The 14979-nt window shown below is 44.1% G+C and overlaps 2 protein-coding genes across 5 annotated transcripts in view; one reads left to right on the top strand and one right to left on the bottom strand.

Annotated features, from left to right (window-relative positions):
• The window catches only part of LOC137415002 (band 3 anion transport protein-like), a 39199-nt gene extending 37652 nt beyond the window's left edge, over window positions 1-1547 (top strand). For all 4 annotated transcript variants that reach the window (XM_078766059.1, XM_078766058.1, XM_068100555.2 and 1 more), the window contains one exon: window positions 808-1547. In XM_078766059.1, the coding sequence (XP_078622185.1) occupies window positions 808-924 (117 nt within the window). In that variant the 3' untranslated portion in view covers window positions 925-1547. The remainder of the gene's footprint in view (window positions 1-807) is intronic.
• Window positions 1548-13231: 11684 nt separating this feature from the next.
• Window positions 13232-14979, bottom strand: part of SHQ1 (SHQ1, H/ACA ribonucleoprotein assembly factor) — a 43035-nt gene continuing 41287 nt past the window's right edge. The window contains exons 13-14 of the mRNA XM_068100556.2: window positions 14458-14575; window positions 13232-14272 (exon numbers count right to left, since the gene is read on the bottom strand). Coding sequence (XP_067956657.2) covers window positions 13976-14272; window positions 14458-14575 — 415 coding nt within the window. The 3' untranslated portion in view covers window positions 13232-13975. The remainder of the gene's footprint in view (window positions 14273-14457; window positions 14576-14979) is intronic.

Below are 14979 nucleotides of genomic sequence, written 5' to 3'. Positions count from 1 at the left end.
ACACAGTAGGACAAATTATTTTAGGATTGCAAAGCTGCAGAATAAGTTGCAGTTTCTGTTAATGGGCTAATCCTATGTTAAAGGGTAACGGCAAAAACAGTTACAGGTGAAAAATCTGGAAAACTGACCCATATACTTGCCCCCAAGCCCTCTCCCTCCCACACTTCTCCCTACTCTCAAATGTTGTGGTTGTGTGCTTCCCCTTCTCTCCCCATCTTGTCTTCCGCTCCCTCTTTTTGTATATTTTGTTTGTCTGGTTGATTTGTTTGTGAAATAAATGTTAGCTCTTTCACGAGCCTCGATTCAGTATACAACAACAAAAATATATATATATATATAATACGTGATATTTTATAAGTCAGAAAAGGCCATAACTCGGTGAAAAGTTGGTGAAACGTCCTGAAACTCAAACTTGTACTGTAAGTTACCATAATAAAACCATGTCCCAAGTTTCAGGTGAATATGTTAAAGGGTAACGGCAAAAAGGCTGGAAAACCACAGGTGGGACGGACAGACAGGTGGAGAGAGAGCAAACCTATAGTCCCCTTTGGTGAAACCGGTAGGGGACTAATAACAAGGATTTAATAATTGGAAGGACAAAGACGAATAGAGAGTATAGTGAGGGTCTGGTAGTCGGATAGGCACGTGGGTGTTTTCAGATTGGCATGCACACAAAAAAAGAAGAAGAAGAAGATCTCTTCCAGAGAAAAATCAGAATAAAAATCTAAGCTCAATTTGAGAAACTTAGGAATAACCTGTTCCATTTGACGTTCCACTCATCCACGATCTTTCATCCTGGTCCTACAGCTTGACGGGGAAGATATGGGCCTTACATTTGATGAAGATGCTGAGCAACAACACAAGCTTCGAACAATGTATGTACAAGACGGTGGCAGGAAAACTGCACTACCGACATCACTGTAGTAACGCTTTTGGGTTATCTTAACTCTCTGTGCTGGAGTTAATGTCTAATGCTGTTATAGGTAGATGCATACACATACAAACTCCTCCATATCACAAACAAATGTTCCACAAACCATTTGTCTAAATCGTCTTGTTTTGCAGCACTTGGTAGAGCACAAACCTTCATCAGGCTGAACAGTTTACGTTTGATTGAAATTTGAAGGTTTAATACGACAAATTAAATACAACTATTGCTCTTCTTGCTCTGGATGAACCGTTTCCGCATTTACGATCTTGTATCAATTGTACTCTTTGTTGCATTTTGAATTGTCCTTTCCCTGTGGCGTTTGCGTTAACATCGATCCGAGGCTGCTCGTCGAACGTTCTTTGTCCTGTGTACAGCAAACCAAAACGCATGTACAAGGACAAATGGTGTCAAATATCTTCACCTGGGCGGTTGACAGCGTTCCAATGCTCGAAATGTACTTGGAGCAAGCTGCCTGTTGTATTTGCACTCCTGGACATACAATCATACATAGTAGGCTTATATATGGTGCATGTGCCGTTTTGGATCTGTCTGTAATCATATTACTATATTAATAGCAGCTGTGAAAAAATAAAATAAAAAAGCCGAGCGATGGACCAAAAGGCCTCCCCTCCTGTCAAAGTTTCTTGTATTTCCTTGAATGCTCCACTCGTATGGGGATTTTAAAATAAATAAAACAAAACTTTTAAACAATGATTACCAAGAGCTTCCATGCTGCCGGTTCCTGCATCATTATCGCCACACTTTTTAAAAAGGGGAGATATTCTAATCTCCTCCTAAACAGTTGTGCATAAATTCACCAAACTTGGTACATGTGATTCTTCTCTGTCTATGGCATGACAATAAGGTGCGAGCGCAATGTCATTTTTGGCCCCGGCTCCTGGGGAGGCGTCAAAAGGACAAAAAACCACCTTTAGAGGCCATTTTTCCCCGCAAAGCGGGGGTTGGCCTTTTTCGGGGACCGTGGTTGTTGTTGTTTTTTTGGTCCCCTTTTTGAAGCAATGTTTTACGGCCGGATGCCCTTCCTGCCGCCAACCCAAAAACCATGCACGACTGTCAAAAGGACAAATGCCAAAAAATGCAATTATTGGCACATTTAAAATGAAATTTTGTATATCCAATAATCATTTGAGCACACAAGAAATATTCCACCATTTGTTTGGATTTGACTTCTGGTTCATGCCCCAGGGGTCATTCCTGGTGGAACGTTTTGCCATCTTTCAACCTTGCTTTAGGTGGGAATCGTGTGGCTTTGTGATGAGGCGGCATCGACTTTTTTTTTTTTTTTTTTTTTTGTATACTAAATCGAGGCTCGTGAAAGAGCTAACATTTATTTCACAAACAAATCAACCAGACAAACAAAATATACAAAAAGAGGGAGCGGAAGACAAGATGGGGAGAGAAGGGGAAGCACACAACCACAACATTTGAGAGCAGGGAGAAGTGTGGGAGGGAGAGGGCTTGGGGGCAGGAGGCGTGGGAAGGGGGGGGGGGGGGGGGTGGGAGAAGTATAAAACACAAGGGGACCAAAATTAGCGGGGGTAGAAAAGATCAAGGTTTTGGATGGGGGAGGATAAGAGATGGTGGTGAACAGCTGTTTTAAAGACCTGGAGGGTGGAGTGGGATTGAAGAGAGTGAGGAAGTTTGTTCCAGAGGCGGGAGAAAAGAGGAATGAAGGAGTGAAGGTGAGCAGAAAGTCTTGATTTTGGCAGTTTAACCATAAGAGGGTTGCAGGCAGATCTTGTGCGACCTGTAGGAATATTTGGGGGACAGAGCCCAGAGAGGGCTGGGGGGGCAAGGCCAGAGAGGAGTCGGTAGAAGACGGAAAGACCACCAACCTGCCTGCGGTGAGTGAGTGAAAGGCCCTTGGAGTTAGCTTCATCGCGGGAGATTCCAATGATTCTGAACGCTTTGGTTTCAACAGCGTGAAGACGGGCTAGGTGTGAGGCAGGAGCACCAGACCAGAGGGGAGAGCAGTATTCCATAGAGCTGTGGATGAAAGCCTTGTATGTGGTGAGGAGCTCAGGTGTGCCAAGGAAGGACTTCGCACGACGGAGGATGCCCAGTCGGCGACTGGCTTTGGAGGCCAGATTTGAAATGTGGTTTTCCCAGGAAAGATCATGGCAAATAGTGAGACCCAAAAGCTTGAGTGACAGAACTTCTTGGAGAGGATTATTCAGAAAGTGGATGGGAGGGTTTTCCAGTCGGTCTTTTCAGAGAGACATCGTAAGAGTGTGAGATTTATCAGGATTGAAAGACATGTTCCATTTGTTTGCCCAGTCTGTGATTTTGTCCAGGTCTGCAGAGAGTGAGGAGGCTGCAGACTGCCGATCTGAGGGATGAGGAATGGAGCGACAGAGAGTAGAGTCGTCAGCAAAGAGATAGAGAGGATTTTCAAGAGAGTCAGACAGACAGACAGATCATTGATGAAGACCAGAAAAAGCACAGGGCCCAGAACACTACCTTGGGGAACTCCAGCCTGAACAGGTAGAGGAGATGAGAGAAACCCATTCAGGGCCACACGTTGACTACGACCAGAGAGGAAGTCCGCCAGCCATGCGTGGAGATTTCCATGGATACCAAAGGAGGAGAGTTTGGTGAGCAGAGCAGGGTGCCAGACCGTATCGAAGGCACGTGAAATGTCAAGGGAGACGGCTCTAATTTCCTGTTTGGCGTTGAGGACCTCCATCCATTGTTGAGAAAGCAGAAGCAGCATGTCCAGAGTAGAGTGACCAGGTCTGAAACCAAATTGATGATCAGAGATCAAGCCATTGGAGAAGAGGAAAGATTTCATATCTGAAGCAATGATGGATTCCATGACTTTGCTGATAATTGGGAGAAGGCTGATTGGTCTGTAGTTGCTGGGATCTGTTTTTGCACCTTTTTTGTGCAAAGCGGTGATGTTGGCTGATTTCCAAGCAGATGGCAGATGACCTTGAGCAAAAGAGAGGGTGAAGAGAACAGAAAGAGGGAGTGAAAGAGCGGAAGCACATGATTTTAGGACCCGTGGGCTGATGCCGTCAGGACCAGTTGCAGAGTCAGAGTCGAGGGTTGACAGAAACTTTTCCACCTTGTCAGGAGGAAAGGACACAGAGTCCAGGAGCAGCTGGGTACGACTGGGTACGGTGGGTACAGAGAGGGATGGGTTTGGGACACAAGATTTAGAGGCAAACACAGAGTTGAGGCATTCAGCTTTTTCACGTGCGGAGTCAGCCGTTAAGCCGTTTGAGGTGAGGGAGGGGATGGAGGGGGAACAAACACCAGAAACAGATTTGACCAGACGCCACCAGGATTTGGAAGAGGGAGACAGATAAGAGAGTTCGGTCTTGAACTCTCGTTTGACTTCACTCTCGTTTGCCTTTGCAGAAAAGTGTAATTTTACAAAAACCATGCATGACTTGAGATATTTCATCGAGAAGGCAATAACACAAAAGACAACGTGCAGAGCACAATACTTGCAGAATCCACCCCCCCCCCCCTTCCCTCCAGAAAAAAGTTGACATCAAATTGTCCATTTCATTAAAATTAAAACTGAAGATTTTAGAAGTTTGACCTTGACTTCACCTTGGACCTTTGACCTCAAAATTACTTGGTTTCCCAATCCAGTGATGCACTATGCAAATGCCGTTTAATTTTCAGGTTCATAGGATAAATAAAAAAATAACCACCTTTAGAGGCCATTTTTCCCCGCAAAGCAGGGGTTGGCCTTTTTCGGGGACCGTGGTTGTTGTTGTTTTTCGGTCCCCTTTTTGAAGCAATGTTTTACGGCCGGATGCCCTTCCTGCCGCCAACCCTTTTTGTCGCCTTTTACGACAAGCAGGGAATTACCAGTGAACTGGTACTCAATTAGCCGACCTCGGAAGGATGACAGGCTGAGTCAACCCCCCTGGCGTTAATTCAGCGACCGACAGGTTCATAGGATGAAAATGGATAATTTGTCAACAACAACAACATGCATTTTAAGGCAATTTTCCCTGCTAGAGCGGGGGTTAGCCTTGCGGTCCCCATGACAATCTTCTCCATTTTGCCCTATTTTCTGCATCTCTCCTTGTTAACCCCCTTGCCCGCATTTCTTCTTCCACCATCTTTAGCCAAGTCTTTCTCGGTCTTCCCCGTCCTCTACTTCCTTCTACATTAACTTCCATCACTCTTCTCAACCAGTCACTTTCATCCTTCCTCAATACATGACCAAACCATCTCAACCTGTTCCTCTTCACAGCATCAATCACAGGCAATATTCCCATCATCTTTCGCAATTCATCATTTGTCCTCCTCTCTCTCAACGATACTCCGCACATCCATCGAACCATTCGCATTTCCACCCTTTCCAGCCTTCGTTGCTGCTCTACGTTCATTACCCATGTCTCGCTCCCATAAATCATAACACTTCTCACACATGTAGCATACACCTTTCCCTTCAGCTTCAGCGACACTCTCCTCATCAGCATGCCACTCAGTTCCCGAAACTTCTTCCGTGCACATCTCACTCGAGCAACCGTTGCCGAGTCTGATCCACCTTCTCCATTCAGCATGTCTCCGAGGTAGCAAAATGTTTTCACACCTTCCAGCTTCACGCCATCTCCAAGATCCAACTCAACATTTCCTCCATCTGCAGCTCCCTCTGCGCACACCTTACATTTGAATGTAGCTGCCACACTGGTTAATGACCCTCTCAGACCACTACATTTTTGATGAACCCACTCAGCGCACATTGTACACTGAATGGAGTTCACTCCGACACCCTTCCTGCACACAGCACACGGCCACTTCCCAGTTCTTTCCACCTCACCACATGCTTTACCACTTGCCATCACCTTTGTCTTTCCGATATTCACCTTCAGACCTTTTGTCTCCATACATTCCTTCCACTTGTTCATCTTTTCCTTCAGTCCATCCATACTTTCCGCAATCAACACCAGATCATCTGCATACAACAACTCCCACAGTAAACCCTCCTTTACGTTCTGAGCCAGCACCTCCATCACAGCTACAAATAGTAGTGGACTTAGTACCGACCCCTGATGCACTCCCACCTTCACCTCAAACTCACCACTGTTCCCGTCCTTCGTCCTTACAGCTGTGCGTGCTCTTTTGTACATTGCCATCACTACTCTGATCAACCATTCCTCCACTCCTAACTTCCTCAATGCCCATGTCAATACTTTGTCAGATAATCAGTCAGTCAGATAATTTGTCAGATGAAGAATGATTTTAGAACTTTGACCTCGAGTTGACCTTTCGACCTCATAGTTGATTTCCCAATTCAGTGACTCAATGTGGAAATGCTGTTCAATTTTCAAGTCAATCAGATTAAAAATGGCGATTTTAGAAATTTGACCTCCAGGTGACCTTTGACCTCAAAATCAATAGGCTTCTCAATTGTGACGACCTCTACAACTTGAAGTTTCGTGACGATTGGTTTGGAATTGTGACCTGCAGGCAAGTGACAAGGAATTCAATTTTCTCCAACATGACAGCCGTGTATTCCTCTCCTCACTTTAGTGGTCCGGCCAAGCTTGGACCCAAGGATGTCAGTACCCTCACAAGTCTGACAGAGGGCAGACGTGGGCAGCGTCAAAACAATAACACGAAGACTTTGGCCTACTTAACTGCTTCTTTTTTTTTGTCTTTGTGTGTTTCTCAGTCTCTCTGAGAGAGGCTCATGGAAGAACAAGGCAAAATTGACAGTGGGGTAGCGAGACAACAATTGGGCACAACTGGTAAGGGGATAAACAAACAGGAAAAGAGAGAAAGAAAAGAAAGAAAGAGAATAAAGGAAGCACAGACACCAGCAAGTAAGAGGGTTGTGGTAAGAAGAGTTAATCAGGGTAATTGAATCATGGGTCAGGATGGGGAGATGAATTGAGGTTGTAGGTCATACATTGCCTGCTTGAACCACTGGAAGGAAGAATGTGAAAGAACAGCCTCTAGCTTTTGTCATGTTGTGCTGTTTTATTTAGCTTACATTTTAATATTGAACGTGCAAGCTCTTCCATAAGAGGCTTTTTTTTTCTTTTTTTTTTGGATACAGAGTCGAGGCTCGTGAAAGAGCTAACATTTATCAAACAAACAAATCAAACAAACAAGCAAACAAAGTATATAAAAAGGGGAGCGGTCGACAAGATGGGGAGAGAAGGGGAGGAAGCACACAAACACAATATTTGAGAGCAGGGACATCGGGAGATGTGTGGGAGGGAGAGGGCCTGGGGGGAGGCAGGATAGGTATAAAACGCAAGGACACCAAGGACTTCCAGGAAAGAAGACAAAAGTCACCTCAAAAAAGTGGATTTGGGGTGAAATTAGCGGGGGTAGAAAAGATCAAGGTTTTGGATTGGGGAAGATAAGAGATGGTGGTGAACAGCTGTTTTAAAGACCTGGAGGGAGGAGTGGGATTGAAGAGAGTGGGGGAGTTTGTTCCAGAGGCGGGAGAAAAGAGGAATGAAGGAGTGAAGGTGAGCAGAGAGTCTTGATTTTGGCAGTTTAACCATAAGAGGGTTGCAGGCAGATCTTGTGCGACCTGTAGGAATATTTGGGGGACAGAGCCCAGAGAGAGCTGGGGGAGCAAGGCCGGAGAGGAGTCGGTAGAAGACGGAAAGACCACCAACCTGCCTGCGGTGAGTAAGTGAAAGGCCCTCGGAGATAGCGTCATCGCGGGAGATTCCAATGATTCTGAACGCTTTGGTTTCAACAGCGTGAAGACGAGCTTGGTGTGAGGCAGGAGCACCAGCCCAGAGGGGAGAGCAGTACTCCATTGAGCTGTGGATGAAAGCCCTGTATGTGGTGAGGAGCTCAGGTGTGCCAAGGAAGGACTTCGCATGACGGAGGATGCCCAGTCGGCGACTGGCTTTGGAGGCCAGATTTGAAATGTGGTTTTCCCAAGAAAGATCATGGCAGATAGTGAGACCCAAAAGCTTGAGTGACAGAACTTCTTGGAGAGGATTATTCAGAAAGTAGATGGGAGGGTTGTCCAGTCGGTCTTTTCGGAGAGACATCGTAAGAGTGTGAGATTTGTCAGGATTGAAAGACATGTTCCACTTGTTTGCCCAGTCTGTGATTTTGTCCAGGTCTGCAGAGAGTGAGGAGGCTGCAGACTGCCGATCTGAGGGATGAGGAATGGAGCGGCAGAGAGTGGAGTCATCAGCAAAGAGATAGAGAGGATTTTCAAGAGAGTCAGAGAGATCATTGATGAAGACCAGAAAAAGCACAGGGCCCAGAACACTGCCTTGGGGAACTCCAGGCTGAACAGGAAGAGGAGATGAGAGAAACCCATTCAGGGCCACACGTTGACTACGACTAGAGAGGAAGTCCGCCAGCCATGCGTGGAGATTTCCATGGATACCAAAGGAGGAGAGTTTGGTGAGCAGAGCGGGGTGCCAGACCGTATCGAAGGCACGTGATATGTCGAGGGATACAGCTCTAATTTCCTGTTTGGCATTGAGGACCTCCATCCATTGTTGAGACAGCAGAAGCAGCATGTCTAGAGTAGAGTGACCTGGTCTGAAACCAAATTGATGATCAGAGATCAAGCCATTGGAGAAGAGGAAAGATTTGCAAAGATTTTATCTGCAAAGAAAAAATAATCAGATCAAATTCGAAACAAAATAAAAGTTTTATTTATACACGGTACTCAACATTACATGAGCAACAAGAAAGAGCAATCGGAGATTGCAGACCCTCGCCAGGATGTGTTTTCAGTGGTTTTAAGGCTTTTGTGTTGAAACAAATACGGCGGCCGAACCACATGACCGATGACATTTTTTTTCTCCACCAATTTATCCCTAGATAATGCTCGAGCAATTTCATCTTGATCCGATGAAGTTTTGTACTTGTCGACTTATGACATCATAATGGAGGCACCTATGACAATCATTAACAGATGTTATGCCACATGTGGAGTTCCTTACAATGAGCCATATGTCAATTTTTTTCTATGCAGTGGTGCAATTTTTTTTTCGGGTTTTCCAAGATGGCGGCCAAACTACATGACCTATGACGACATAATTATCATTACAAAATTCTACAGGTGGAGTTGCTCCTATGGTGAAAATTTCCTGTCAATAGGACCAACGGTTGCAGAGAAAATCAAATTTATTATGTGCGGACAAACAAACAGACAAACAAGTAAAAACCAAACAAACAAAAAAAACAAAAAAAACAAACTGACTCAAATGCAAGACCCTCTCCCCAGGCGAGGGTAATAATAATCATAAGCTGGGTTTTTATTATTTTTTCAAAAATAAAAAATAAAAGTTTTATTCATACATGGTACTCATTACATGAGCAACAAGAAAAAGAGCAATCAGAGATTGCAAACCCTTGCCAGGATGTATTTTCAGTGGGTTTTCAGGCTTTTGTGTTAAAACAAATATGGCGGCCGAACCACGTGACCAATGACGTCATCATTATTTTTTTTCTAAACTAATTATTCCTAGATTATGCTAAAGAAATTTCATCTTGATCGGATAAAGTTTTGTACTTGTCGAATGACATCATTATAATGGATGCAGCTATGACATCAACATATTTTATTCCCCATGGAGAGTTCTTTCCAATGAGCCATGTCTCAATTTTTTCTATTCAGCACTTTGAGATATCGAGGTGCAGTTTTTCGATTTTTCCAAGATGGCGGCCGAACCACGTGACCTATGACGTCATAACTATCATTTAAAAAATTCTACAGGTAGAGTTGCACCTTTGGTAAAAATTTCCTGTCAATAGGACCAACGGTTGCAGAAAAAGAAAAAAAAACCTTTAGAGGCCATTTTTCCCTGCAAAGCGGGGGTTGGCCTTTTTCGGGAACCGTGGTTGTTGTTGTTTTTTTGGTCCCCTGGTTTCAACTTTTGGTTTCAACCAACGGTTGCAGAGACAATCATTTATTCTGTGCGGACAAAGACAAACAAACAGACTCCAATGCAATACCCTCTCCTCTGGCGAGGGCAATAATCACAAGCTGGGTTTTAATTAATGTTTCAAAAACAAAAATAAAAGTTTTATTAATACACGGTACTCAACATTACATGAGCAATAATAATCACAAGCTGGGTTTTTATTAATTTTTCAAAATCAACATCACATGAGCATGAGCAATTTTTCAAAATCTGTAATTACAAAAGTATTTTCACCCCATAAACGTTGAGCATATACTGGTTTAACAAGGGAGTGTTCAACTTCAATGTCGGTCACACCCATAAGCACAGTCAGGTCAATGGATCTACATTCTCACGTGATCTGTCCCATTCTTTGGTAAAAGGGCAAATGCTGCTAAACCAGCTCATACTCACTTATGTGCAAGTGCAAGCAACAAAGTGCAAGCAGCACTTTAATACCCATCCAAAGCTGCACTGCCATGTCGGAGCAGGTAAAGTAAACCAGGAAATGTGAACTAACCACCTCAACAGGGAGCAGGATTAGCCCTGCCCCCAGTGGCATCACTACGGTTGGTGTCACCCAGTGCGGTAACTCATGGTGTCATCCCCCCACCCCCCACCCCCATGGACCTCCTCCCGTACCAGACCATACAGAATCCTTAGTAATGTTTTTGTACTAATGTTACACCTAAATCGTAAGTCCCCGTATATCACTGAATGTAATGGCAATAGTAGTGACATAAACAACTCGCAAAATTTAAATTACACCTTCTTATTACTCCTTCTTTTCCGTTAATTACTACTTCATTCTCAAAAAAGTTATTGACAAGTCAGGAGACGACGATGGTTCACGAGCGAGCGGTATTCTTCGGTTCGATTTAGAAAATTCGGTTCGATTCCGACAACTTTGAAAATTTGACCTTTGTGACCTTGAAATATCAAAACGAAGGTTACTGACCTTGAAATGAGATAGAAAATAATGTATAATCAGTTATGAGGTTAGTTAGCTACACAATACCGAAAATTCGGTTCGATTCCAACAACTTCGAAAATTTGATCTTTGTGACCTTCAAAGGTCAAAGGTCGAAGATTCTGAAATTTGTTGGGAAACTTGTATTTCATGATGTATGTGATAATATAAGATCATGTACGACATTTCACCCCATCAGGAAGCGAACAATGTAATAAAACCATCAAAAATCGACTTTTCTAATTTTCGTGACCTTGTGACCTTGGACCAAAAATGAAAAACCGAGCTCCGTGGGACTAGACACGTGACATTGGCCTAACCAAATACCAAAACCCCTGTCAGATTCCACCAACTCCCTCGGAGAAGATGTAGCTTGAACTCGATTACCCCCTAAAAAGACATCTTTTTGGGGCGTGGCTCCGCCCACAATGGGCGCAATATGCCCACTCTCGGCAGGACACAACTAGATCATGATATCAACCTCCCACCCAAGTTTCATCAGGATCGGATGATATCATCGGGTAGTTATGCTGCGGACACGGACACACACACACACACACACACACACACACACACACACACACACACACACACACACACACACACACACACACACACACACACACACACACACACACACACACACACACACACACACACACACACACACACACACACACACCGAATATAGTGGTCACTCTGTTTGATAACTCGTGAACCAATATAGGTTCACAAATACTAATTACCACAATATTTTAGCTAAAACACCAGAAAATTTGACAAAAGCAGGACTATAAAAACACCAGCGGCAACGAAAACCGCACGTGCATGGATTGAGTGCAGACGAAACCACGTGATTCGAAGCGTCATTGTAATTGGGTAATAATGACCGCTCTGACCGGAGCGCATTAGAAGGTTCAAAAAGTAAATTAGCATAGAGTTTTAGCCTTGTAGGTATATTGATACATGTAAGCTGGGCTTACGGAAAATGTTTTTGTTGTTATAACTAACTACAGGGATATTTTTATAAACATTAATAAATTTCTGCTAAAATTTGGTGTCACCCCCTCTGATAGTGTCACCCGGTGCGGTCCGCACCCCCCGCACCCCTCTAGTGATGCCAGTGCCTGCCCCAGAGGTGTTTAGTGAGCCAGTTGGGTGACTGATAATCCAACTCCTTAATAGTTGAATCTGCACTCACAAACAATCGGATAGCAGTCCAATGTTCTTCCTACAATTCCACTATCCCGACAACTTTGTAGTAATGTTTTATACAAGTTGGTTCGCCATTGCCTTTCCAGTGTAAGTACAAAGCAGGAATTACCTTAAGTCCACGATACGACTTCCAATGTGTGCTATCAGATGAGATCTTCTTTTATGGCAAACTATTATTCCCATGTTATTGTCAGGATGGCCGGGGGAAGCTTGGCCCAAGTCGTTCACGAACAGGCTGGCCAGGTCTGACGTTCGAGTAAAGTTAGGCCAGGAATTTGTCATTTGTTCATGGTGCCGGAGATAGTTCACCGACTCTTCACAAAGGATACCGTGGAATCTTTAACGTCCACCAACGCCAGCAGACGGGATGCCCGTTTAACGTCCATCCGAGGGACGGCCCACACACATTGATGAATCACACTGCCTGTGAAACATCAGGATGACAGTGTATAGCTGGGTCAGGATTCGAACCCAGGCTAGACGGCTTTGAAGCTAGTGTGAGTACCCATAAGCCATCCTGACTATCAGCCAAGATAGCAAGCTTTATTAAATTAACCCATAAAGCGAGTCGGGCCAAATATGCAACATTCATGTGCAAATACCCCCTCGATCTAATAGGCATTTCTGTGCTACGAACCAGTAAATGCAGCACTTTATGGGTCAAGAACATTGTACTTGATGTTACAACACCTTGCCTGCTGAGCACCAGGATGACAGTTTGCAACTGGATCTTATGCTGCTGTTCAGAATTGGCCTCAAAATCTCAAAACCAAACCAAAAGATTTAGCTATCCTGTCTATGACCGCACAAGATCAGAACAAAAACGACAGTTTGTTCATCTTTCAGGGCAGTTGCAACACTTCTGAATGCGAGACAGTATGTCTTATTCACTCTTACGAGGATAGAGGCAAGCGAGTTAAAACTTTGACGTTGTCTCCACGCCCCCGAACTAAGATGGTTGTCTTTAGCTTGTGGGGGCCAATACGAAAACACTTTAGCGATTCAATGTAACGCTAATGTCAATCTCCCCAAATCCAGGGGTCCACGTCTTTGTTTCTCTCGTCACGATTGTGTAACCTCAATCAAACACCTTTGTTACTCAGTTTTACTCCTCACCTTTATCAATTCAGCTCTTTTATTTAAGGCCTGGCCTCGATGAGGACTATATAGGCCGTGACTGGAGCTTTCAACATATATATATATATATATATATATATATATATATATATATTTTAACAATAGGCTGCGATATTTACTTCCATATTCCCTCCTCCAGTTCATTCATCCCTTAACTTGTTGCATCCATGTAATCTCAACTGCCATACTGTCACAGCATTATCTTCCCCAGTCTCCACCCCTGTCCTATGAATCACGAGCATAGACTTCATATAATTTTATTTAAACATTACACCTTTTCTTGAAACTCTTGTTATCTGCTCAGGAAAACCTTTCCCGGAGGGGAAAAAAAAAAACGTTTCCCGATATGTTTTAATGTCGTGATGACTCAAACCCACTCCACTGCCTCAAAAAGTCAGCTGACTCTGCCTTTCAAGGCCGAGAAGTCGAGCTTTATGCATCCCCCGTCTCTGCTGGGTCTCAGTGGTAAAATGTAAGCTGGGTTAGTTGTGGTGGAGTTTGTGGAATGTAATCAGAAACAAAGCCCATGTAATTACCTTGAAAGGCAATCTTCCTCAGCAGCAGCTGTGTGCAGTCAGCTGTTGCTTCCACAAACATAAAACATTCTCACATGGACTCATCCAAGTATTTTCCTTGTTCTGATAGGTCACGGCATGGTTAACATTGCACACATGATTCGCCTCTTATTTTGACAATGTAATGATCAGAATTTTCATGTGAGTTTACCTGTCATTCTCAGAGTCACAAACAGCCAGGAGAAAGGGAAACGTCACAAACGGCATCATAAAAGTGACATTCTCTGGAAAATGTTGAAAATGAACACCTGGTACTTGCGTATCAATCCAGTTCTTCAATGAGAGGTTTCCTTGCTGTGGCTTCATCACTTGCTGCACAACTAGCTCCAGGACGATCCAGCTGGAGCTGCGTTAAAACAGCTGTGACGTCATCACAATCATTGTTGCTGGAAACTTTGGTCGTCAATTCAGGGTCGCTATTTCCATCACTGCTGCTCTCCGAGTCACTGCATTCGTCGCTGCTAGTGCTTTCATCAGAATCGCTTTCATCACTATCACTCGGAGGTGTTCCACTTTGGCTCGTCTGAAGACGAGCAGCCTCATTGCTCAAGCCTTGCTCCTGCAGAGAAAAAAGTTCGACATCGCCAAACAAAATGCCTTCAAAAGGTGACAAAAATTAGTTGCTGTCCAAATACCTTACTTACAGTGTAAGTGAAGATGATTTCAAACTCTCCAACAGTCCCTGCACTGAAATGGAATAACTTACAGATGGATGCATCAAGGTATAAAGGTCACTGGACTCACCTGCTCATGCAGAGTGGCAAGTCCTGCTGCTTCCAGTAACTCGAGATCAAATCCCAGCTCCTCCTTGCACAGTTGTTCTGAGCTCACAGCCTCCCCAAAGCTCTTCAGCCTTTTGGAACTGTATGATCAAGGCACCATGATCAGCACAATACTATTGTTATGTATGACATACAACCACAATACACTGCTAGACACAAAGGGTAAAACAGCTGGACAAGTTGAGGGGAAAAAACCAACAACAACACTGTCTCCAACATCACGCTCAGACTTGCAGAACACCCGAAGGAAACTACACCGATCATGCAACCCACACGTCGCCAAGTCCAACCGGACATGAACCCAGCCATGTTCGCGTCCAGGAAACACAAACACCAGAACGAGCACACATGCCCACACACACAATACCAGATCACGAGTGAAAAACAAAAAGAGCAGAGCAGACCATCGCTGATGTGACTGACGTTTGTTACTTAAGGTTCGGCAAAATAAAAATGCTCCTCAATTGACCTCTCACTCCGACAC

Source organism: Myxine glutinosa, chromosome 12 (assembly GCF_964187855.1).
Source record: "Myxine glutinosa chromosome 12, kmMyxGlut1.1, whole genome shotgun sequence".
Lineage (NCBI taxonomy): Eukaryota > Metazoa > Chordata > Myxini > Myxiniformes > Myxinidae > Myxine > Myxine glutinosa.
This window is presented reverse-complemented; position numbering and strand designations above follow the sequence as displayed.